This window comes from Berghia stephanieae, chromosome 4, assembly GCF_034508935.2.
Source record: "Berghia stephanieae isolate SIO BIC M18660-M18661 chromosome 4, UCSD_Bste_1.3, whole genome shotgun sequence".
Lineage (NCBI taxonomy): Eukaryota > Metazoa > Mollusca > Gastropoda > Nudibranchia > Aeolidiidae > Berghia > Berghia stephanieae.
In genome coordinates this window covers 69,828,044-69,853,673 of record NC_088363.1, presented here as the reverse complement: position 1 = coordinate 69,853,673, position 25,630 = coordinate 69,828,044, and the positions used below count along the sequence as shown (strand labels likewise).

The 25,630-nt window shown below is 36.0% G+C and overlaps 1 protein-coding gene across 3 annotated transcripts in view; it reads left to right on the top strand.

Moving 5' to 3' along the window:
- The first annotated feature begins 1,094 nt into the window (after window positions 1-1,094).
- The window catches only part of LOC144971133 (uncharacterized), a 50,954-nt gene continuing 26,418 nt past the window's right edge, over window positions 1,095-25,630 (top strand). For 2 of the 3 annotated variants that reach the window (XM_078911571.1, XM_078911570.1), the window contains exons 1-10: window positions 1,210-1,341; window positions 6,852-6,900; window positions 7,133-7,166; window positions 9,644-9,795; window positions 12,778-12,833; window positions 13,236-13,370; window positions 14,492-14,613; window positions 16,170-16,200; window positions 19,812-19,995; window positions 21,630-21,721. In XM_078911571.1, the coding sequence (XP_078767697.1) occupies window positions 1,293-1,341; window positions 6,852-6,900; window positions 7,133-7,166; window positions 9,644-9,795; window positions 12,778-12,833; window positions 13,236-13,370; window positions 14,492-14,613; window positions 16,170-16,200; window positions 19,812-19,995; window positions 21,630-21,721 (904 nt within the window). In that variant the 5' untranslated portion in view covers window positions 1,210-1,292. Of the gene's footprint in view, window positions 1,342-6,851; window positions 6,901-7,132; window positions 7,167-9,643; window positions 9,796-12,777; window positions 12,834-13,235; window positions 13,371-14,491; window positions 14,614-16,169; window positions 16,201-19,811; window positions 19,996-21,629; window positions 21,722-25,630 lie in introns of all 3 variants that reach the window. The other variant, XM_078911573.1, reaches the window with a different exon arrangement.

Sequence of the window (25,630 nt, the reverse complement as noted above, 5' to 3'; positions counted from 1 at the left end):
AATAGAGCGTGACGGACTGGCCATCGTCTTTGCTTTAAAGACATTCAGCAGATATCTACTGCTAAAAGAGTTTGTGGTCGAAAAGGACCATAAACCACTAACGTTTTAAAGAAATTACAAAATTAATAATTGCAGAGTGCTAAGGTGGAGTCTATTTTTGCAAAATTACACCTTCAGTATGAGTATGTAAAGAACGGCAAGGCAGCAGGGATATACGGCGTATATCCCGATATGGTGACGCATCTGGGTCCCAGGGCACGGGTCTGGCTGACAGAGGCAATCAATGTCTGATGTCCTTGCAAAAGAAAAGCTGCCACAAATGTGGAAGCACGCAAAGATAGTTGCCATCCTGACGCCAGGGAAACCGGCACAGGATGCCGACAGCTACAGACCCATATCACTACTGAGCTGCTTGTACAGATTGTTGGAGCGAGTTCTATTAAACCGGTCCTAGACGCTGCCCTGTCACCCGAACAGGCGGGCTTCAGGGAAGGGAGGTGCACCACGGAACAGGTCATTGGCCTTACAAGGCATATTGAGGCAGGGTTCGAGAAAAAAAAAAAGAAGCGCATAATGGACGGTGCCCCCGTTTCGAGCCGACATAAGTTCCGGCAACCCTTGACAAGGGCCTTGTACTCCGATTCCCTGACTACGGCCAGAGATGCATATACGAGATGGAAGTCGGTTTGGACGAATTTAATCCTCGGAGGGATCGGGGACATACACTCCTCGAAACTAGTTGAGAAGTTGCCAGGCTTCTCCACCAGTAAGATGGGTGGTAGCGAATCGGTCGAGAACCTGCCTAATGGCAAAATCGCTTCATCAGTGGGGACTTCCCACCTGTCCAACGGGAAAGAACCCGAAACCGCAGAACATCTAGTTGAACGGTGTGTTGTGACGAAGCTTTCGAGCGGGTTTGCGACGGTGCTGATTGGGTCCATCGCCATAACATAGTAGCGTGAGCACCATGAGAAGTAGCTGCTGCCAACAAAAAGCATAATATTATGTTCTGTCTGTCCCTCTCATCTGTGCCCCCCAACGAAATAGGAAGTTTTTTTTGATCAAAAATCTCTGGTGCCCCCTCTCTTTGGTTTGTGCTCCTACTTTCGAAACACGCGAAACAATGTTTATATTTTTAATGTGTGACCTATAGCTACTTATTGATCATAATTTGCAATATAAAACCATCTGTTATATGTTACAATGTTTCACAATAATATAAAGAATACGAAAACAAAGGCCTTTCATCACATCGATTAAAACGAAAGAACGAAAACAAGCATTTGTCAAAAATGGCCGCCACCACAGTGCCGGATGATGATGAGGACTGGCTTTATGGAGGTTGTTTTCTTCTTCATCTGTTTGTTTGTTTTTTTTATGCCACATAATTAAATGAAGTGTCCCATCAGAATAAACCAGAATTTTTACTATCATTCACTGAAAGTGATAGGTTCTTTTGTAAAGACTGCCGAGCGGAGAAATTTCAATTTCACCGATGTCGATATTTTTTGTTGGTTGCCTCCTATTCTCATCCTGGGTGAGAATAGAAAAAAATATTCGGGGAGACCTTCCATAAGCTACTACATCCCAAGTATTCTTGTTCTAGTATGGGGTTTGGGAGGGGGGAAACTTTTAAAAAAAAAAAGTCTCCCCCCTCCCAAACCCCCTACACTAGGCACTAGGACTAGAACTTCTAGAAGGGGGTTTGGGAGGGGGGAGACTGAGACAAAAAAAAAAAAAAAGCCCCCCCCCCCTCCCAAACCCCCTCTATAACATCGGAAGAAGATTTGGGATGTAGTAGCTTATGGAAGGTCTCCCAAATAATTTTGGGGTTTTGGGAGGGGGGGCGGGGGATACTTTTTTTTTTATATATATAAAGTCTCTCCCCTCCCAAACCCCCTACTAGACTTTTTTTTTTTTTAAGTTTCCCCCCTCCCAAACCCCCAAAATTATATGGGTCCCCGAGTTTGCAGTAGTACCCCTTCTCGCTATTCTCATCCCTGTATTATTAGTATTAACCAAAATAGGTAGGGTTAGCTTTGCCGCCACCCCTTCTCAATATTCTCACCCGATCATCATCATCATCATGGATCATCTTTAAATCTCTCACTCTCTCGTGACTGCTTTTAGTGGTAGGCCTACTGGACGTAAGGAGGGTGAACATACATGCCATGTATTTAGAATTGAGACTGGATGGGCTTTAGATATGGGAATCATGTTGGAAATCTGTATACGGGAGTTAATCTCTCTCTCTCTCTCTCTCTCTCTCTCTCTCTCTCTCTCTCTCTCTCTCTCTCTCTCTCTCTCTCTCTCTCTCTCGTGACTGCTTTTAATAAACAAATCGTATGCCAGTTGTTTTTTTTTAAATTGCCAAAACGCCATTTTAAAAAAAAAGGCGAAATATTGCAACAACTTTTTAAAATTTAATTTAAAAAAAAGATAAAGTAAAAAGAAGAAAAGACTAAATATATGCAGCAAAGACATGCGGAAGGCAAAAATATTCCACTGCATATATGAGGATGCTGTGGCATTTTCCTGGGGTGACAGCAATACATATTCCTAGTCATCTGTTACCTATACTATAAATGTTAACTCAAGTGACGCGACTTGCATTCCGGAAGTTACACTGACAGTGCCTATTTGCTACAGCTGATCAGTTGAAACAATGGCAGCTCGCCAAGCAGTATTTCAATATTTAGCACCCATCCCAGAAAATATACTTTTTGAGCTAATAGCAGTAATTTATGGTACAACCTTTACATTTTCTTAAAGGGAAATAAGATATTTATTGAGAGAGAGCAAACTTAGTAAGAATTTATGAAACCTGTAACAGTCATCTTTCTATTTCGAATAGTTGTTTGGTGGAATGAGAGGGAGCAAGGCTTTACACCTTATTACTACACACATTAGCCTAGTATTAGTCTAACACACGCATATACACACAAAGAGCCCACATACAGATGCACACATATGATAAAGGAATTTTCTACAAACACACACACGTGGGTAACATTCATTCTTTGTGTCCTTTGTTTGAGATGTAACATGACCAGAGCATGCAAAACCGCATGGCAGGGTCATGGGGGTGGGCAGGGGGGGGGGGGGGGGGGGCTTTGTTGGCTTCGTTTATGGCTTGAAAGTAGTGCGGGGCGGTCCTTGGCAAGCTTAAGGACCACGGTCCTACGGTCCTTGGGAAATGAAGACCGCAAGGACCGGTCCTAGGACCGGCCCTTTTCGACATTGAACATTCCTGAGAGACTGTTGGAAATTCGAACCGGTTTGACCTTTGAGACCATGGGATCGTTCATTCTTGAACCGTTAAAGACCGCTACACGATGAAAACCGTGGTCTACAGGAGTAAAACACACGGAGTAGTCACACTCATTTCAAATTGTAACCTAATTAGAGAAGAGGGGTGATGCCTTCTTTATTTGCTCACCGTACTTCATTGTTACTTCGATAATTTAATAAAATTTGAAATTTATCCCCATTAACGGAGATAATGGCATCGCCCAAGGCGTTGATCGAGTTGTTCGTGGCGTTGATACACACACGCAACTCTCTACCCCCCACACACACACACACATTAGAGGGCAGCGAGCATTGAAGAGTAAGAGAGAGACGTGAAGTTATAATAAGAGGGGGTGGATGAGGTAATAAGAGGGATCGATGGTGACTTTTCGCCAGATCTAACAAACTCAGCTACCCATTCATTGCTGAGTAGACAGGGATTCAGAAAAAAATCGACTGCACCCGGGATCGATCTCTGGCCCTTTGCGTATAAAGAGAGTGCTCTATCAACTGAGCTATCGGGGTCCCCAAATATTCTATTGGACTTTTTTAAAATTCAGACGTTATAACTGGGTTTTTTGGAAGGAAGAAACTAATGAAACTCATATTATTTGATTAGTAAAAACACCAACGAAATTTTAATATTATTGTATTATTTTAAATGACAACACTGCGATAGAAAGGAGTGGTGACAAGAGATGGACAAAAGAAAACAAAAGATCGGATTTGCTACTTGCTAGGTTCGACACACACACACACACACACACACACACACACACATAAACACACACATCTTTAGTAGTCACATACATTTCAAACAATAACCCATTAGAGAAGAGGGGTCATGCCTTCACCAAAGATCATTGTCATTGCGATCATTATGGTGTAGTAAATTTTGAAATTTACCCCGTATAATGGAATCGTCCAAAGCGTGCGCCTCCTGTTCCCCCCATCTCACACACGAAAGGGCGGTTTGCGGAGTGGAGGTTGGTGGTCGTCTGCCTGTATGGTCGTCTGTGTCGTTTAGTGTATGGCAAAGGGGGGTGGGTGCGATTAATTAAGTGGGATGGGTGGTGATTGGTGGAAGATAGGCAACCGAAGCAACGAATCGCTGGGGCAGGGTTGCCAGTTTGGCATTTTAAATGCCAGATTCCAAAATCTGGCATTTTTGAAAACCGTTTGGCATTAGAAAAATCATTTGGCATTTGGCATTTTCATTTGGCATTTTCTTTTCTTGTATATTATACTTCAAATGACACCTTTTCTTAATTATTTCTAAACGCGTAAAAACAAACATCTTCACATTTCTTTTTCATTCTTAAAATCCAACCGTGGTGTAGTGGTTTAGCACTCCACTTAGTAGTCAGTAGGTAAATAATTACCCCAACAGGAAATTTAGTATAATTCAAAAAAAAAAAAAAAAAAAAAAAAAAAAAAAAAAGAAAAGAAAACACGCAAGCCACCAGGATATGATAGTAAATTGTCTATCAAAAGTGAGTAGTTTTCTTAGTGGGGGTGGGAGTCAACAGACTTTGGCATCTTTTTGAGTGTTTTGGCATTTTTTGAGTCTTCCCCTGGCATTTTGTTGAAAAATAATCTGGCAACCCTGCGCTGGGGAAGTAGTAGGCTATGGCGCGAGACCGTAGGACCGTGGTCCTTGCAAGGACCGCCCCGCACTAGTTGAAAGGTGATAAGAAGTGAGGACCGCCGCCGATCTTCCCCTATGGGACCGGTCTTCGGTTCACAGCTAAAAGACCGTCGGACCGCGGTCTAGACCGGTCTTCAGCGCGGCACTACTTGAAAGGCCACTAAATTGCCTTCCACAAGTGGAAGGACATAGCTAAACTATTGACCAATCAGAATCAATTAAATTTTTACTTCATTTCTAAATATAGAAAGGTTAACAACTCCATTCATTCATAAACAGGGTTGATCATGCAGAGGCTCCTACCCTTCCGCTTTTCGCGGAATCATTCCTCTTAATTGGTCTACTTTCCGCGATTCCGCTTTCAAGGCAAAAATTTCGCTTTTCAATCAAGAAAAATAATTTTTAAATGTTAGCTATGGTTTATTTCGTCATCATCCTCTATGGTCAATCAACACACATTTTGTGTGTCTGACTATTCCCTTCATAGTCTGTGCAGTTGATGTCAGATAATATTATATTTTAGGGAGGTAGTGGGAGGAGTCAATGACCGAAGTATTATTATTATTGTTGGCTCCACAATATGAGGTAAATGACCTAGTAATATTATATGTTGGCTCCAATCGGTAGTATTATTGAGTAGGCTTCTTTCCCTATTTAATTTTAGCACTGTGTATTTGTGTGTGTGTGTGTGTGTATGTATGTGTGTGTGTGTGTGTGTGTGCATGCGCCGGCATGCACATTTGTTTGATTAGGTGTGTGTTGGGAGGAGGGGGGAGGGGAGGTCCTGACAAGGTTAAATCCAACCATTTATTGATTTGCTCTGAGACTGCCAGGGGCTGTGTCCTCTATTATTATTTGACCCCCTTTTTAGTCTTTAAACAATTTGCAGTTTTGTAGACATTTTATAGTATATCATTTGAGGACTTTGGATTGTCTATTACATTATCTGCAGCAAATCATGTCGTAGTTAACATTAGTAAGTTTATTCCGCTTTTTGGTCTCAAATTCCGCTTTTTATGTACTATGATTCCTCTTTGGGGCTATTGGGGGTAGGAGCCTCTGGATCATGTCCTCAATAATGGATTGGCACGCTCGCTGTCAGAGCCAACTCGTCCTCAATACTGGGCCGTCGCCCCACTGACTCAGTTGTGCTCGTCCTCAATACTGGACCTGCGCGCTACTAGACTTAATGTGTACCTCCCATTCTGATTACCCTCCCGCTATCCAAGTGCCGGCGGCTTTTTCTCTTTGATCTCATATCATGGTCTCCCCTATGCCCAACACCTCGGGTGTTTGAATACCATGAAATTTATTTTTTAATCAAATACATCGATATCTTCAGCTGAGCTGAAGGAAAGGGAACTTGAGGCCCTTACAGTACTGTGAAGCAACAGTTAAGGAGTTGAGTTGTTCCCACTTATGGAGATATTTAAGCACCAAAGGGATAATTTGTTCTTTTAATTCGTAAATTGAAAAAAAAAAAATACCCCGAAAACTCCTGGAAAACTACTTGGAATTTCAAAATGGAATTGCTGTAGGAACCTTGTTCTGTGGCAAATTTTGTCCATATGATGGTTACATGACATTTTGCTGGCCAATGAGCTCTAGGTATTCAACCTTTGTGATTGTCTCTAACTTTTCATTATGTATTTTGTAATCACTTATAATGTGTTGTTTAATTTTATTACTTACTCTTAAAACTTTATTGTCTTTATAATTATTATAACATTTACTAATGTTTAGGGTAACAAGTGCAAAATTGTAATACTGAGTGATTTGAATGGCTAAAGAAAAAAAAAAAAATCACTGTGTATTGTGAGTGAGCACAAATGATCTTGTTATGTTTTGAGCCTATGAGGAGAACATTTTTAGATTGTGGTTAAATTATGATAATATTTTTTTCAAATTACAGATGAAAATGAAAAAGAAAAGAAGCCAGATGTCGCTGAACTCGAAAAAAAGTAAGTGGATTACCCATTCACTAATCGATTATCATATTTCAAAAAAACATGTATTACAGTCAACCTTGCTGTCCACTTTTTCTAGCCAGAGCATAATTACATTTTGACATTTTTGGTTTTGTCTACGTTATTTTCTGAATCATCATTTCTTGAAGCGGTTTGTAAATTCAGAAATTGATTAATATGAATGCTTAAACCTCCAACTGACACAAATGTTTTTTTTTCTTATCAGATTGGATACTGATGAAGCTGGGGGTCAAACACAGGTAAGGACGTTTTGAAATTTATATGCAGTCACATACACACACACTGTGCCCGCTTATACACATAAATGTTACCTATCACACCACACTAATCCTGTCACTCAAATCATTCAATCCTCCCTGTGTTTTTTTGTATATTAGGACAACGCGTTGAAATGATGTTGGGTCTGTGTTGTCTATTATGTCGTGTGGTAGTTTGTTCCATTCACGTATTGTTTGAGAGACAAAGCTGTAGTTGTATGTGTTTGTTCTTGTGAATGGCTGGTGAAATTTGTTGGTGTGATGAAGCCTGGTCGAGTATCTGTTTTATTTAATTGTTAACGTAGATTATGGCTGAGTATTTGCTTTTGACTGTTTTATGAAATAGATAGTGATGCCAAAACTCTGGTTTCACCGGAAAAAAATCCCGTTTAGAACAAAAAATTCCGCTTACGGGCAACTTCTCTCAAATTCTGGTGAGGTCATGTTGCTCCAAGGGTACCCGCCTCCCAAACACCTCTACCACCACATCATCATCACTGCCACTACTACAACCACCACCACCACATCATCACTATCACTACTATTACAACCACCACCACTACATCATCATGACTACCACTACAACCACCACCACCACATCATCACTACCACTACTACTACAACCACCACCACTACCACTACTACTACAGTCACCACCACATCAACATCATCTCCACCGCAACCACCACCATATTATCATTACTACCACCACTAGTACAACCACCACCACCACATCATCATCACTACCTCTATACAACACCACAACCAATTCATCACTACCATTATTTCAACTCAATAACCACCACCACCACATCATCATCACTACCACTACAACTATACTATAACAACCACAACCACATCACTGACACTACCACAACAACCACCACCACCACATCATCACTACCACCAATACTACAACCACCACCACATCATCATCACTACCACAACAACCACCACCACCACATCATCATAATTACCACTTTTACTACAACCACACCACATCATCATCACTGCCACTACTTCTACTGCAACAGCCACCACCACATCATCATCACTACCATTGCTGCTACAACACAGCCACAACCACATCATCGTTACCACTGCTACTACAACAACCACCACCACAGCACCATCTCTTCCACGACTACTACAATCACTACCACCACACCATCATTGCTACCACTACTGCTACAAACACCACCAACACATCATCACTACCACGACTACTACATCCACCACCACCACATCATCATTATCACTACTACTACAACAACCACCACCATATCATCACTATCGCTACCACTACAACAGCAACCACCACCACCACCACATCATAACAACCACCAATACTTCAACCACTACCACCATCACATCATTATCAATATCACTGCTACAACAACCACCACCACCACATCATCACTGCCACTACTACTACTACAACCACCACCACTACATCATCACTGCCACCAGTTGTAGTTGTATTCATAGTAGCAGTTGTAGTGGTAGTTGAGGTAGTATTAGTGGTGTTGCTTATTTGTAAAAGGTACAAAATAAAGCATGGTTTGATTGTAGATTTTCAATTTTCTTCATCCTCATTCCTTCTAACTTGCTGTCACTGTTACTGCATTGCTGTAAAACATTAAGTCAATAAGATTGTAATCTATCGCATTTTAGTCAAGTCCTCCTGATATTCATTCAAAAATCTCTCTCAACTGGTGTATCTGGTTATCAGGTGTGTCATCATCATCATTGTAATCGTCATCATCATCACTATTATTGTTATTACTATTATTATTATTATTATTATTATTATTATTATTATTATTATTATTATTATTATTATTATTATTATTATTTTTATTTTTATTGTTATTGTTGTTATTATTATTATTGAATAGTAAAAAGCACTCAATTTTGCGGGAAAGAGTAAATTTTCATTTTTCATTTTATTTTAATTTTGTAATTTGCTTACTACCAATGAATGAAGGCAGATTTGTCACTTTTCAATTTTAAAAGTCAAATGAGTTGAACACCATTGATTAATTGAGTGATAGATAGTCAGTGAAAGAAATGAAAGACTGTTGATAAACATATTCTCCTGATTGGACAAATACGATGAAATGACCCATATTAGAATGATTTAAATCCATGAGGAAATGTTTTGCAAACCTGAAATTATGCATCTTTAGCATTGTGCCCTAGCAGATTTTCTAAATATATCATTTGAGTCAACGGGAGATATAATTACCCTTAATATAAAAAAGGATTGCAAGTTATTCGCCGTATATCAATCTTCAAAAAATAGTTTTATAATTTTGAAATTTGTCAGTAATTCTGTGTTTTTTGTCAAAAATTTAACGTTGTTATTGTTGTTGTTGTTGTTGTTGTTGTTCTTATTATTATTGTTGTTTTTATTATTATTTTCATTCTTTTTTTTAAAATGATTTGGATTCTTTCAGGAAAAGCCAGATGGAGAAGGAGAAAATTCTCAACCTGATGGAAGTAATGTAGAGAATGGAGACGATGAAGAAGATGATGATGATGACGATGATGATGATGATGACGATGTTCAAGTCACCATAGGAGATATCAAAACATGGACAGGAAATGAGTAAGCAAGGTTTAATGTCCTTTTCTCCATTTTCTCTATTTATAATGATTTTAGTCATTCTTCAGAGCCTTGAGGCCCATGGAGCTAGAGTTTATCCTAGTTTCTATAGCGAGAAACAGACAATAGATATTGATCTTTTCAGGCCTATAAATTCTCAGGTAATTGCCTGAAATCAGACAATCCATTATTCTGTACATCAGGGACATGATATCAGACAATCCATTATTCTGTACATCAGGGACATGATATCAGACAATCCATTATTCTGTACATCAGGGACATGATATCAGACAATCCATTATTCTGTACATCAGGGATATGATATCAGACAATCCATTATTCTGTACATCAGGGACATGATATCAGACAATCCATTATTCTGTACATCAGGGACATGATATCAGACAATCCATTATTCTGTACATCAGGGACATGATATCAGACAATAATAAACTTAAAGTAATTTGCCCCGATAAAAAATCACGGGAAAAAACAATGGATGACAATACCGAAGCATATTATAGTCAGTCTCTGATTATATTACCATAGTTAGGTCGTGTACTCTCTCTCTCCCCCCTTTTGTTCACTGCGTGCACAGTGCGTGGCCGTTAAGGAGATTCCCTGTTTCTCTGTCTTATCATCACTGCATTATGGATGTAACATTTTATTTAACCCTTCCTTCTAACATTTTCTGTGATACAGGATCTTGCATTGGAATTTAATCTTTGATTCTCTGACCACCCATGTTGGCAGGAGGTCACTTTATTTGCTTTATGTTTTTGCCTTAGAGTGGGATTTCTTGGTTTGTCCTGCCCCTGGCATCACCTGATTTCTCGGTGTTTTCCATTCTTGTTTTAGTTCATTGTGGCAACTTTTAGGTGATCTCAAATTAAGAACACTGATTATGCTCTTAGCATCTACATATGTTCTTTATTTGAGCCATTCTGCCTATGTCTTATTTTTTCTCATCTGCTTTCAATTGTAAATCTAGAATATTTGACTTTCCTATATTCTTTCTTTTTACTGCTGCTGAAATGACCTAAATGTGTCTCAAGCGCTGTAAACCCCTTAAAAAACAAAACAAATTGTTGTTTCAGTTAACAACCATTCACTCTCAATTCGATTAATTGGACATTAACAGTCAACAAGAACAAAAAAACCTATTGAATCAATCTTAATCCATTTGTTAACGTGGTATTTGTGTTCTGAAGAATGTTCCCCACCATCATTTCACTTACATGAATTTGTACTGAATCGTGAACGGTGACCAATAAAAAAGAATTGTCAGATTCCATCACACAAGCCGATAAATGACTATTATATCAGAGACGATATGGTAACTGGGTGTGATGTCTGGTATAGAAGACCGCGATAAAATGTGTTTGTATGTATACCAGTGCCGCCATCCCAGTGACACTTTTTTTTTCATGACCAACTCTCTAGTTACCATTGACAAGTGTCATAATATTGTAATGAATGATAACTGCACTTGTACAAATTTTGAGCAGTGATGTAACACTCACTGGGCAGGGTGATAAACTTTATTTTACTGCTGGCTGAGATGGGGCATGACTTAGGAATATGGGTCAGAGGCTTTCCACCTCAGACGATATTTTGTCTTATAAGTGGTTCCCTTATGGCAGGTTCGACTGTACTTTAAAAAATTTCAGCAGGAATTTGATTTGGTCATGATAGGATTCAATGTCAAGGATTTACAAAGTTAGGCGTGAATATTTCAAAATGTGGATTGGGTGGAGTTGCAAAAGTATTTAATCATGGTCTTAAGAGAAGACAAAAAATATAATTATATATAAATAAAAAGACTGAAATATGTATTTCAGTAATCACAATTTAATTACTTTGTGCTGTGCTTCAGTGAAAGGAATGGATACATTTTAGGTTAGACAGCTTTACATGTTGAACTCCTGTTGGTTCACATGGGTAGGAATTTTAACCTAATAAGTTCTTGTGATTTTAAGAGACCTAAGACGTGTATTTTGGAAAGCAATGAAGATCAATAATAGTTTAGAATGAAAACATTTACAGAACAAATTTTCAGAAATTCATCATGCTTGATACTTAGTACGCCCCCCAATGTTTCTTTAATTCCTTGAGCATGCTAATTGGAGATAAACTTCCATTTTATACAGTGCAATTTAGCTTTTATATTCACTTTATGTATGAGCACTTTTACAATATCTGTCACTGCAAATAGCCAAATTCACACCTGAGTTGAGTGGGGTAATTTTTGAGGGTGCTTTACCCAACGACATAATGTTAAGGCCGTACCATTCTCACATACACAACATATGATGCTTGCACACTACATATCCTATCACATATGGTTGATAAAATAAAGTAATGGTAAATATAAATCTCTAACACTGGATGGGGACTTTGACCTCCCATTGTGGTCAGGAGGTCTTTTGCTGTGTCTTCTACCCCCTATATCTGTTTTCCAATTTGCTTTCTGTCTTTAGTCTTAGAATGAGATTGCTGGTTTTGTCCTAGTCCTGGCTGGAGTCCTTGACTAGAGGGAAACAGTCAAATGTGTACTTTTTGGGAGATTATATTTTTTGTCTTGTAAATCATCTCTCTGTTATGCACTGTATTATTTCTTGTTCTACATAGATATGATTTGTAAACATTTGAGTGTATTCCTCATTGTGGGGACCTGTGCTTGTGTCAGGATGAGGCGTTAAGGTGATCTCAAACTAAGTACAATGATATTGTGCTCTTGGAATCTACATCTGTTCCCTACTTGAACCAATTCCCCTTTGTCTTACTTTTTCTTGGGTGCTTTAATTGTAAATCTAGAACTTTTGACTATCCCATTTTCTTCCTTTTTACTGGCGCTGATATGACCTAAATGTGTTACAATCGCCCTAAAACCCTAGAAGCAAACTAACATCCTGCATATTGTAGATGTCTGATAAAAACCATTTTATATACATACATATTTTTAAATTCTTTCCCTGTCAGCACAACTCCAAGGAATCTATTCAAAAGTGGGCAGAATTATCAAAAGCCAGGAGCAGGTAAGCTATATTATTCAGTGGCATTGACATCAGATTGATTTGATTTACTTTATGTTAAATTTAGAATGCTTAATGTTTTTTAATTGACAGATTAATAAATAGTTGGCTTAATGATCTATTTCCCTTTTTAATCTGGCATTGTATATTTGTGGAACCTTAAAAGTAACAATGAATAGATATGTTATTTTTGCATTAGATTTGGGCTTGAGAGACGGACCGATAGATTTTCCTTCTTTTTGACAAATTGTCATATTCATCACTGATTAAAAAAAAAAAAAATTAATTCAAGAAATGGGTTCGTTTAAGAAAATCTTTTCAAATAGATACTGTGTCTTTGAAGAAATATTTTTGTTGTGATTCATTTTGAAGGACTCAATAGTTTTTAAAAAAACTGATTTACAGCAACAGCAGCTGCCAAGACAGCCCAGGTAACCAAAGGCCTGGACGTGGATGCTGTGGGGACCATAAATGGAGTACCCACATATGAGTTTGACCTCAATACTTTAAATGTGGAGGAAATGCCATGGAGGAAACCAGGTGACAAAATTTATATTTAAATATAAGTGTTCAATAAAGCTGAGCTGAAATTATTTATGTTTGTGCTATATATATAAACTTGAACTGTCAACATCATGGGAAGGCTAGGGGCAGGCTTCGTACGCCTCTTGGAATATTTTTTAAAAATTTGATACATGGAAAATCAAAATTTGAAATTTTAATTTAGACTACTGGAAAACTCTTGGAATTTTGAAATATATGTTATTCTTAACTGTATTTTGATCCAATCTCTTGTCATAGATTTTAGCAGGTCAGGTGTTTGGGTCATCTTATATATAGAGATTTGTACCTTTACTGTGTTAAAATTTATGTTGCTGTCACCCCCATTCAATTTAGCGGAAGACAGATTCCACCACTTCAAGGCTTTTTTATGTGATCATTGGAAATTATTTTTTAGTAGTAGTAGATTTTTTCTCCTCAAAATTTTAAGTACCATGGCAGATTTAATATAAGGTTATGTTCTTTGCCAAAGATTATAGATGGTGGGTTAGTTTACATCTTTTTTTTTCATTAATGATCTTTGCTTCCTGATCTGGAATTAATGGGTTCCTCACCCAACCACTGTGTTGTGTGACCTTGATCAATTAATCTCTCTTTCGTTCAATACTGCAATTGATGCCTGTGTCAGTTCAGACTTCCTTTGGAAATGACCTTTAGGACAAATTTTCCCATGGGAATGAATAAATTCCTTCACAGCCTTAAAGCACTTGGGTCCAGAGTTAATCTTGGTTTCTATAGTATTAAACGGATAGTAACAACTGTTTGCTACCCTTTTGATAGGATACTAGTCTATCGCGCAAAATACTTTTCACCAGATCGAATAAACTCCGGGTACTGCTAGTTGGACCGGGGGGGGGGGGGGGGGGTCGGGGGAAAAAATTGATTTCACCTGGAATTAATTGCAAAGCGAGTGCTTCGCTAACTAAGCTATTAGGACCCCTAATGAGTAAGTAGATATTACAAATTGTTTTAAAATCTGATATTCAAAACATCAGTTTCAGGAGTGATTGATTTATCACAAGAAAAGCAATTATGTTCATGATACTCATTCCTCCTTCTCTTACCTCCCAACCTTCCCTAACTTGCCATATTGTTTACAGGTGCTGACATAACAGATTACTTTAATTATGGATTCAACGAAGATACTTGGAAGGCTTACTGTGAAAAGCAGAGAGTGATGCGCTATGAAGCAAATTCAGGATTTAGTCTTAATATCAATAAGGTAAGGCTTACTACATTTCCTCTCTGCGTTTATCCATTCCCTCATCTTAACATGAATTAGCTATATCTTTTTCTGTTTCAGTTTAAAGAGCTTTCTTGAAAATTTGTGATATTAGAAGAACATTTTGAAAGTTAACCACTTTATCAATAGAAAAAGTCAAAAATGCATCTGGTGTTTCTAAATAAAAAAGAAACATTTCTTTGGATAGGCTGTGTCACACAAGCAGTGTATTCTCTCAGAAACTCATGGTATCATGTTTTGTTTCCATTAAAGGATTCGCAGAGAATGTTATCGTTGGTCCCGACAAAAAGAATGTGACTGCTTTGTTTTACACGGAGCATTTACAGAAAGACTTGTTGCCTTATCTTTATCCTAAAAATTATTTCATATTTGTCCAAGACCTATCTCTAGGATCTGCCGCAAGATTCTGCATCGTCAAGCACCAGGACGTTTCATTAACAAAGAAAATTGGCCCCCAAATTCTCCGGACTGAAATCCACTGGACTATCACTTCTGGAATGCCCTTTCAGCATTTCAGATTTGGATAGAATTTCATCAGAAAATAAAATCTGTTTGGACTGTGGTTATTAGTTTGCACGAAGAAGGATTCTTCATTTTCTTCCCCGTCTGTGCCAATTTGTTAAAAACCAAGGCAGTGCCATAACAGTAATTAATTTCATTTAATATTTCATGGTAAAAGTGATATGAATTATTTTTGCTTTTATTCTTACTCCTGCCATAATCAAACAATTGAAACAAAAAGAGAAACATAGTTATCAAAACACAAAAAATTGCCTATTTTGTCATAGCCATATCGACGACACTTATGGTACACTATAATAATAGTTAAAGTTACTTGAAATTTAGCGTAACCAAAAATTGTATTTGTCGAAAACTTCAGTACAAATTGCAGCATAGGGGGACCCTATGTACAGTTTGCAATTTGTTTATATTTACTGTTTTTAATGTGACATACTCTTTGTCACATATACTTATTTATATTTAACATCTCAGTCAAATTGAGTATTTCTCTTTCTAACTTCCTCCTTTGTGTTTTTTTTTTAGGGCAGATTAAATATAGATAACGTTCTTCTCAAAGGTTAGTTTAAAATCGTTACTGTTCGTTTCAGATGGAAATCTATATCACAAATAATGCTCTACTTCTGGTTAAGAAATTAGGGAGCAGACACCAGTGTAAGATAAAAATCTGAACAAATGTGTAAGAAAGGTGCCAGACAAGGCAAGGAACAAAAATACAAGAAAAAAAATCAGTCTACCTTGACTGGGGATCAAACTTCAGACCTTCTGATTACCGGTCAGATGTGCTACCATTACCTCTGTGGTGTAATGATAGAACATCTGGCCGCTTGCTTTTTTTCTTGTATTTTTTTTTTCTTGCTTTGTCTGGCACCTTTCATACACTCTTGTTCATATCTTACTCCTGGTTGCAACATGAATATTGAAATATTTTTCCATTAAGAAAAAGTTGTTTTTGGTTTTCCCCAAAATTAAGCAAATTTGTACTCTTTATTTTTTTATTCCTCTTGCATTTCTAGACTCAGGTTTCACAAGTAGCCAGTATACCAGGTTTGTTGGGGTTTTTTTTGTTTGTATTTTTTCTTCTTCCTCTTGTTGCTTTGTTTTATCATTTGCTTTTGTTTTCATTGAATGCAGATACCCGGTGAAGGGGCAGAAAGCAGCTATGTCAGGCTTGCCAATCAGTATGATTTCTTATATTTTAAAACGCTTTTAGGTCCAATATATGATAATTTGGTAATGTTGACTAAAATATGCTGAATGCGTCAGAGTTTGTTATAAAAAGGGGGAAAATGATAAAATTGGAAGAGTTGAAGGTCATTAAAAATCGTATCCTCCTAGATGAGAATCTCAGTAGCCAGGCAAATGATTATAAGACTCCATAAATTCTGTGAATGTTAAATTTTGATGTTTTGGATTTTTGAACATGTTGAAAATATGATTTTTTTTTTTTAATATGAAAAATAATAATAATAATAATAATAATAAGTTACTTATGTAGTGTTCAACTTCCTCATCAGTGCTCATAAGTTCTTTACAAATATTAATTGTCATTCAAACATATTGAGAATTTTGAGAACACATTTGAAGAAACAAACACACACATACCTGCACACAGACTCACACACATACTTTTATACTCGCACACGAACATTACACATGCATACTTGCACCAATATTACTAACTAACATCAATAGCTTATTCTAACGAAAGACATTTAATTGATTAATTACAACAACAACATTTTAAAAATTAATAAAATCAAAAATTTTAAAGTTATACATACAATGGAAATTGTCAGTCTGAACTTAAGATCAGCACTGGAATAAAATAAACTTAAAATTAAATTTAGATTTAAGGCATATTCTGTAAGTGAAACTATTCATACTCTCTGGAAAAAAGTTCTGTCAGGTGTTTTTTAAAAGACTGACTATCCCTAATTAGTTTTACTTCTGGGGAGAGCGCATTCCACAAGGTGGGGCCACTTACAGAAAAGACTTACTACTAAGGGTTACACTGGTTTTTGGGACGATTAAGAGAAAGTCTTCAGCCGACCTATTATAATTTTGACATAAATTCATTTGGTATACTGAAGCTTGATTATTTAAGCATTTATGAACAATACTACACGTTTTAAAAACAATCCTTTCACTAACTGACAACCACTGGAGATTTTATAGAATTTCTTTTGTAGGTTCATCAGATTTTAAAATCTGTTTTGCATCTTTGTTTTGAATAGTTTGCAAACGTGTCATTTTGGCCGAGACACCTAAAAGCAATGAATTATAGTAGTCATACTTGCTGGTTACCAAAGCATGAACAATAATGTGTGTGTTGCTTGCATCAAGAAAATGTTGAATTTTACCAATATTTCTTATGTGATAAAAGCAAGATTGGCAGGATTTTGTTTTGTGATTCAGCATTGAAGCATCAGAATCAAAGAATGAGCCAAGATTTCTTATAGTTGCAGATTGGTCTATATTCAAATTTGAGTTGCCTCTGTCAATTCTATCAAGATTTATTTTTTTTCCTTTGTTTATTGACCACATATATATTGGAAAAAATATGAGAAATCAATTCAAATGGTTGAGGTTGGTTGGCAAGTCATGTTATTCCTTTTTCTTTTTTTTTTAAAAAAAAGGATTGCTTCCATTTATCTTGAGTTAAACATCGTATAACTTGCATCACCTGACAGGCTAAATTTATATTGATGGAGTGATGAGATGATGATCATTATTATTGTATTCCTTCTTTCTTCTTTTTTCTTTTCATTCTTTCTAATTTTTTTCTTCCTTTTCTTTCTTCTTTTTTCTTTCTTTTTTTCTTCTTCTTCTTTCTTCTTCTTCTTTTCTTCTTTCTTTCTTCTTCTTCTTCTTCTTCTTCTTCTTCTTCTTCTTCTTCTTCTTCTTCTTCTTCTTCTTCTTCTTCTTCTTCTTCTTTCTTCTTCTTCTTTTTTCTTCTTTTTTTCTTCTTTTCTCTTTTTTCTTCTTGTTTTTTTCTTTTTTTTTTCCTCTCCTCTACTTTCCACTTTATTATTATTATTATTATTATTATTATTATTATTATACTATTATTACTATCTACTATACTTACTACTACTACTACTACTACTACTATACTACTACTACTACTACATACTACTATACTACTTATCTAAACAAAACTACTATCATTAATCACTTTCATACGTGCACCACAAAATTAACAATAGGACCTAAGATTCTCATCCAAGAAAAAAAAACTAGACTCTGAAAGCAAGGCTTGAATTCAAGACCTCGTTGCAATTTCCTGTACCATTTTGCTTCTATTATCATAACTATTTTTATCAATTTTATTCTGTCAATAGTAGTTGGTAATGATTATAATTGCTCATATTATCCAGTTTGAATTTAAAATGAATACAGAATTCTAGATTTCAATTTTATAAAAAATATAATGACATTTACACTCCAGCACGGTTTCTTCGAACTCCTTGGGACAAGCAAAAAAAGTTTGAGGAGCCATACCTTGCCATAACGACTTGATGGAAAGGGGGGAGGGGCCAATGAGGCTCGGCAGTATAGACTTCGCTAGCCACCCAAAAGATACATAGTTCGATATCCATAACATTATATGGTCTTCAGCAAGCTCTCCTCCTTAGCTCAATTTGCGGCGCTGTGCTGCGACTGACACTTGGGTTCTTCCAGTCTTCCCTTGGAATAGACCCTAAGTCAAATTTCCGCTTGAAGATGAAAAAAGGGAACTGTAATTATTTATTTCATTGATTTGTTGAGGAAGATAAATTTCTATATGACATATTACAAATTGTTTGTCTGGGGGGCGGGGGTTGTTGCTATATCTTACAACATTCATTTACCGTTGAAGCCAATCATGGTGCGTGGCATTAAAACTAGAACGAATGGCAAAGTGCTAAGAATAAGCAGAGAGGTGTCAGTTATGTGAAACAGTGATAGGGTGTGGAAGTGGCTGTGTGTGTCTGCATTTGTATCATATTGTATACACACACATGCAGTGCAGATAAACACATATGCAACTGTCAGTGCCAAAGTAAATCATCAGTGGTCAAAATCACCAGGCACATTAAAAAAAAACAAAAAAAAAACCCATTAATTTTACGTTGGCTGGGAAACTGTGTTCCAGGCAAAAATCAGTTCGAGGAAGGAATGGAATTGAATTATAACAAAGAATAATAAGGTAAAATTCTGGACATTCGAATGAGTTCAAGGAAACCGTGTATTCGAGGAAACCGTGCTGGAGTGTATTAGTATGAAAACTTACCAAAGATAGGTATTTTTATTATTTACAAATCAATTAGAACACATCTGCTGAAAAGTTGGGTTTTTTTTTTTTCTTTCTTTGTTTCAAATCCCAACAATTTTTCTCAGCTCACCTCAATTCATCCAAACCTTTCTTTATTTTTTTAGACTTAAAGATGTTATTGATACAAATTTTTCTCCCTAAAACCTAAAATTTCATTTTTGACTTTGTTCTACCATCTTTTGAAATTTAAAATGTTAAGCCCTGTTTTACATGAGTACATGCATATTGTGACTGCATTTTCATTGGTGTCCTGCGGTTTACTTTCTTGCGCAATGTGGTTCATGGTAATCTATCAATCAATCCTATTTTCTTTTTGTGAATAATGTTTCTGTTTATTCAGAGAAGACAGTGACCTCGTCACAGCCAATTCCTACTCCAACCATTAGTTCTAGTGTCACTACAAATATAAGCAACAACAGCATCAGCAAGAGCACCACCAACAGTAACATCATCACTATTGGTGTGATAGGAAGTGGTGGTCCAAACACCAGGCGGAGAGAGGAAGGAGCAGCTCCAAGTAGCTTGTAAGTGTCATATTATTTAAGTCTTTAGGGATTTCATGAGGTTCCTCTGAGCTATATGTCCCGATTAACTTTGCAACTCTCATTTCTGTTGCATTAAATGGACAACAGCAATTGCTTGTAACCTACATGTACATATTTGCAGTACTGATAGCCAATCTAACGTATGGGCTTGATTTAATAAATATTGTTGTTTCTGGACAATATTTTGCGTCATTTTTTTTTTAGATTTCCATTACAACAATTAGCCCATAACAATTTGGACCTGCAAATAAGTGCACATTGTTAATAACCCTTTGGATAGGCATTTGTCTGCTGGATCTCACTGACACCGTTACTCCAATCACTGCAAGGTAGACAGAGAATACTGTGGAAATGCCTTTCTTAAGGCATACTACTCAGGGTTGCCAATTTTCCATATATTTACAGAAGTCAGTAAGTTTTAAGAAACCTCAGTATTTTTTCCAAACTTCGGTAAGCCAATGGAAACCAGTGTTAAGATATGATCACTCTCGACTTATAGTTGTCTTTACTGTCATTTGGGTAAAAGTAAGAAATGTCTTTTTACTGGAGTTCAACCTTTAGGATCGGTCGATGTGCTCGCTTAAAAGTTCAGTAAATCTTTTTGCCCCGAATTGGCAACTCTGATGCAGCTGTAAAAATGTCGAGTTGCCTGTTCAAACCTGTGGACCTAACTTAGTTTACGTTGTGATTCTATAACTGTACTGCTACACCATTGTCAATGATTGTATAATGAACATAATGAATCTTTGTTTTTATTGCCTTTGTTAACAGTGAAACTTGATATTACTACTTTTTCCAATCAGGACTGGAGAATTAAAAAGAAAAATAATGGACTGTTTATATGTATGGTACTGGCCCTTGCCTGTCACACGATTATGCTTTTTTTACTAGCAAATTAAAACAAAGAACAGAAAAGGATCTAAATCTAGATTATATTATATCATAGTCCAAAACAAACTGTTGTTTTGGGTCATGATGGTATTTAATTGTGCTTTAGGATGTCCCGTTTTGACTCTTTTAAAAGTTGGCCACAACACTTTTTGGATTTAAAAAAAACTGCCATGGAAATTCAGCTTTGTATGTCACAGTTCAAAGACATAACTGATTGTATGCTCTTTTCATTGCAATTGTGACTTATAAAGATAAATTTTGATTTTAAAAAAATAATTTTTTTAACCATCCCAAGTTTGCCCTTATTTCATTTTTAAAAAGCATTATAGAGATTCGAAAATAGAACAATTAAGTTGGAACATCCCCATCTGTAAAACTTTGTTGTTTCCTGCTTTGTTTTTCATGAAATTTCAATTTTTAAAAAGACTGAACCTTTAGGTCCTTGAGGCCAAAAGAGTTTGATTTCACCGTTATTCTTGTCATGTGATAAACTTAAGGTGCAGTGTTTATCTATCACAAAGTAGTCCTCATTAGATATTGAATGTAGACCAACTTTATTATTACCGCTGGATGGATAGAGGGACAAAGCTGAAGCACATGGATTTCAAAAAGGTTCATCATTAATCAAGTTACCTTTTTTACAGCCCTGTGATGTATTCAATTTATTCACTGATCATTATTATTCTCTTCTGTCTTTCTAACCCCCCACCCCTATTCAATAGTCCCCCCTCCGTTCCACCAGTCAACTTCAGTCAGCCCCCTCCAACGTTACCAAACACAAACCTGCCTCCAAACCTGCCTCCTCCCATGCCTGGTAAGGGAACGTCAATCTCACCAATCAGACAATGAACGCCTTTGCATGACATATATATATATATATATATATATAAATATATATATATATATATATATATATATATATATATATATATATATATATATATATATATATAAATGTATATATTCTTATTTTGGTGTTGGATTTTCAATTCATCTACATTTAAATTACTGTTGCTTATTGCCACAATCCAGTAAATGAACGCTATCTCATTTTCTCCCTTTTTTGGCACAATTGCAATTGCCATTTTTTAATAATGTTTTTGAGGTAATGCATGTTTTGATATAACAGGGTAAATTATTAGCATGAGTTCTCTATAATTTCCAAATTTTAGACGTGTAGCATAAGTACTTTTTCCGTGGGACATCTAAACACCAACCCATCTACCAGCAAATCTCCCCAATCCACTACGTCTGTCACTGACATTTACGCATTGCTCGGCTACTGATTGCGAGACATAATTTGGTAGGCATGACAAGCGCATAAATCAGGCCTGTAAATCTTCCGTCTATTGTCGGATTTCCGACAGTACGATTTTGCTCTATAAGTGCTAAAGAAAAAAAAATGATAATAGTAAAAATAAAATTCGTAACGTCAAAGAACAGAACCAATAAAAAAGAAAATAAAAGACTTTTATTTCGTTCCTCGAAAAAATTAGATTTTATTCCGTTTCAAATACCGACTTAAAAAAACAAAACAAAAAAACTTTTTATTTGTCGCATCAAAGACAAAACAAAACAAAAGCTATAATATTATCATGCCACCTACACGCTCCGCTAGCTGTGGATGTATTCACTGCCTGGCCACTGTGCCACAGCCAGCGAGAGAGAGGTCGCGAAGTTCGTGCGAGTCGTCTTCACACACACACACACCTATTCAGTAAATAACGCACACACAGAAGTGTGTCGAACCGGACCGGAAGGTTTCTCTCTATTTTGCTACCGACACACATGCATATCTCCGGTTCTCATATCGTTTTCTCTATATTTTATTGGTTCCGTCCCGATGTGAGACAGAAAAAAAAATAATGCGAAATAATTATTTTTCTTCAAAATATATATTCTTCGAAAGCTCTCACACCACCTCCTCTTCTTCTTTTTCTTCTTCTTCTTCTTCTTCTTCTTCTTCTTCTTCTTCTTCTTCTTCTTCTTCTTCTTCTTCTTCTTCTTCTTCTTCTTCTTCTTCTTCTTCTTGTTCTTCTTCTTCTTCTTGTTCTTCTTGTTCTTCTTCTTCTTCTTCTTCTTCTTCTTCTATAAAAATTAATCAAAATAAACGAAAGAATCAGCGTAGACATTTAACACAAACAGGAGCAAAGATACACATCCTTCAAAAGGGTAGGAATTGTTCTCTTCCTTTCATTTTACAACTAACTCAGACCTGGGCCCTCAAATAATTGGGATTTTTTTTTTGGTACCATAAAATAAGGACCTTGTTATAAATAAGTAGGGGAAAGTGACATGATTTGACTAGTCAATCGACGTGTCATGTCTGTGTTGTGTCCATATTTTTGTCCTGTTGTGTCTATTTTCGTGTGTTCAAAAAGTTCCGACAATTTTTTCACCAGCCATTTACAGGCCTGATTAATGGCAGGAGGTGATAGGATACTTGTGACATCGCCTGATTTTTGTAATAAAGTAAACACTATTTTTAAAAAAAAATGAATTTACACCCGTTTCTAAGAATTAGACTTATACTTATATGGGTGTATTATTATTTTGTATTAACTTTGCAGTTTCCACTAAAACATTTTCCTACATTATTTTAGCTTGTTTATATATATCTCTCTCTCTCTCTCTCTCTCTCTCTCTCTCTCTCTCTCTCTCTCTCTCTCTCTCTCTCTCTCTCTCTCTCTTTCTTTCTTTCTTTCTTTCCCTCTATTTTCAGCATGTTGGAATGAACTTTGTCTTCATTTTTCATAACTTCAACAACTTTAACTTTCAACTATATCCGAAATCTAACAAGATAACACATATTTGACCACAGAAATTGACTTAGAATTTTTTTTTTAATGTACAGGAATGCCAAATTTCATCTATTTATCTTGATTGATGCTAGAGTTATGGACAATTTCATTAAATTACAACCAAGATAGATACACTTTTTAGAAATAAATCCCTGTACATAAGGGTTATACAAAGTATTATGACCGAAAAAAACAAACCCCCATAACTTATGTATTAATTTAAGTCAATATGTCAAAAAATAACAATATAAATAATTTATCATTGCTAACTTTTATTTTTTTGTGTGGTGTTAACCTACTATGCCATACAATAACCATACGATATTTAATAACAATGCCAAATACCATCTCAATTCCCATTTCTTGTATGCAGAAATTCCTCTTTCGCCATTGAAATTGGTGTCTGAAATTCCTGTGAGCCAAATTTTAACTAATCATTTGATGTTGACATGAAGCTACTCACAGAATGCGTTGTGAAAACTGAGAAACGTTTATAAGAAATGAGGACATGAGTTGATGATTCTGTTGAATTAAAGGGAATGAAATTAACGTCACTCAGCTCTTTGTTATAATAATGATAATAATAATACTCTTTATTGTCCAAATAGGCAATTATTGTTAGGTTACAGCTCTTGTAATAGGGGAAAAAAGTAATTAAAATAGTAGTAATATTGATGATAATAATACTGATAGTAATGATGATAATAAAATAATAATAATAATAATAATAATAATACTCTTTATTGTCCAAATAGGCAATTATTGTTAGGTTACAGCTCTTGTAATAGGGGGAAAAAAGTAATTAAAATAGTAGTAATAATGATGATAATAATACTGATAGTAATGATGATAATAAATATAATAATATAATAATAATAATAATAATAATAATAATAATATAATAATAATAATAATAATTAATAATAATAATAATAATAATAATAATAATAATAATAATAATAATATAATAATCAAAAGAAGAAGAAGAAGAATGATAATAATAATCTCTCTCTCTCTCTCTCTCTCTCTCTCTCTCTCTCTCTCTCTCTCTCTCTCTCTCTCTCTCTCTCTCTCTCTCTCTCTCTCTTCTCTCTTTCTGTCTATCCATCTATCTATTTCTTCTAATTCCAGTCACCATTGTTCAGTCAGTCATTATATCTTTACTCGACATTTTGTTGATTTCTTTGATGGTTGTTGGGATGAATGTGTTCTTATGCCTGATGGTACGACATTTAGCTTCCCGTTACCACGCGCCTGATTTCAGCAGTTCGAACTTTGGACGCCATGATCAGCCATTTTGATGATAAGTTCTCATGAGATTGTATCAACGAGATTGTTGGTACATTATATCTGGCTGGCATATTTTATGAGCATTTTACCTAAATGCATAGCATCAGTATATTGCATTAGGTCAAGTTAAAGAGGTCTTATCATTCGAAACTTAAACAAATAAGTTTTATGAACATATAACCCAATTAATGTTCGGCGCGCACAATCTTAGTCTTTCTCACAAAATTGTAAAATTTTTCAAACCGTATTATGAATGACATATATTATATATTAAGAATTCCTCTCTCTCTCCCCTTGAAATGCTATCACTACATCCGGCCTGTAAATCTTCTGACAATCGTCGGATTTCCGACAGTACAACTTTGCTTGATAAATTATGTCAAGTGTCAATGTAAAAAAAATAAAATGAAATAAAGGAAAAACAAAGTTTTGATTTCTTTGCCTTGAAAAATGGAGTCAAAAATAAAACAAAACAGTTAACTATTAATGCTGCACATGAAGCTAAATTACTCATATCATCTGCCAGCTGGATATAACATACCAACTTACAAAACTATGTGTACCCTTGAACATTAATAGTCTAAACTGATAGAATTTAGTGAGAATAACTTATAAAAATGGCTGGCTAAAAA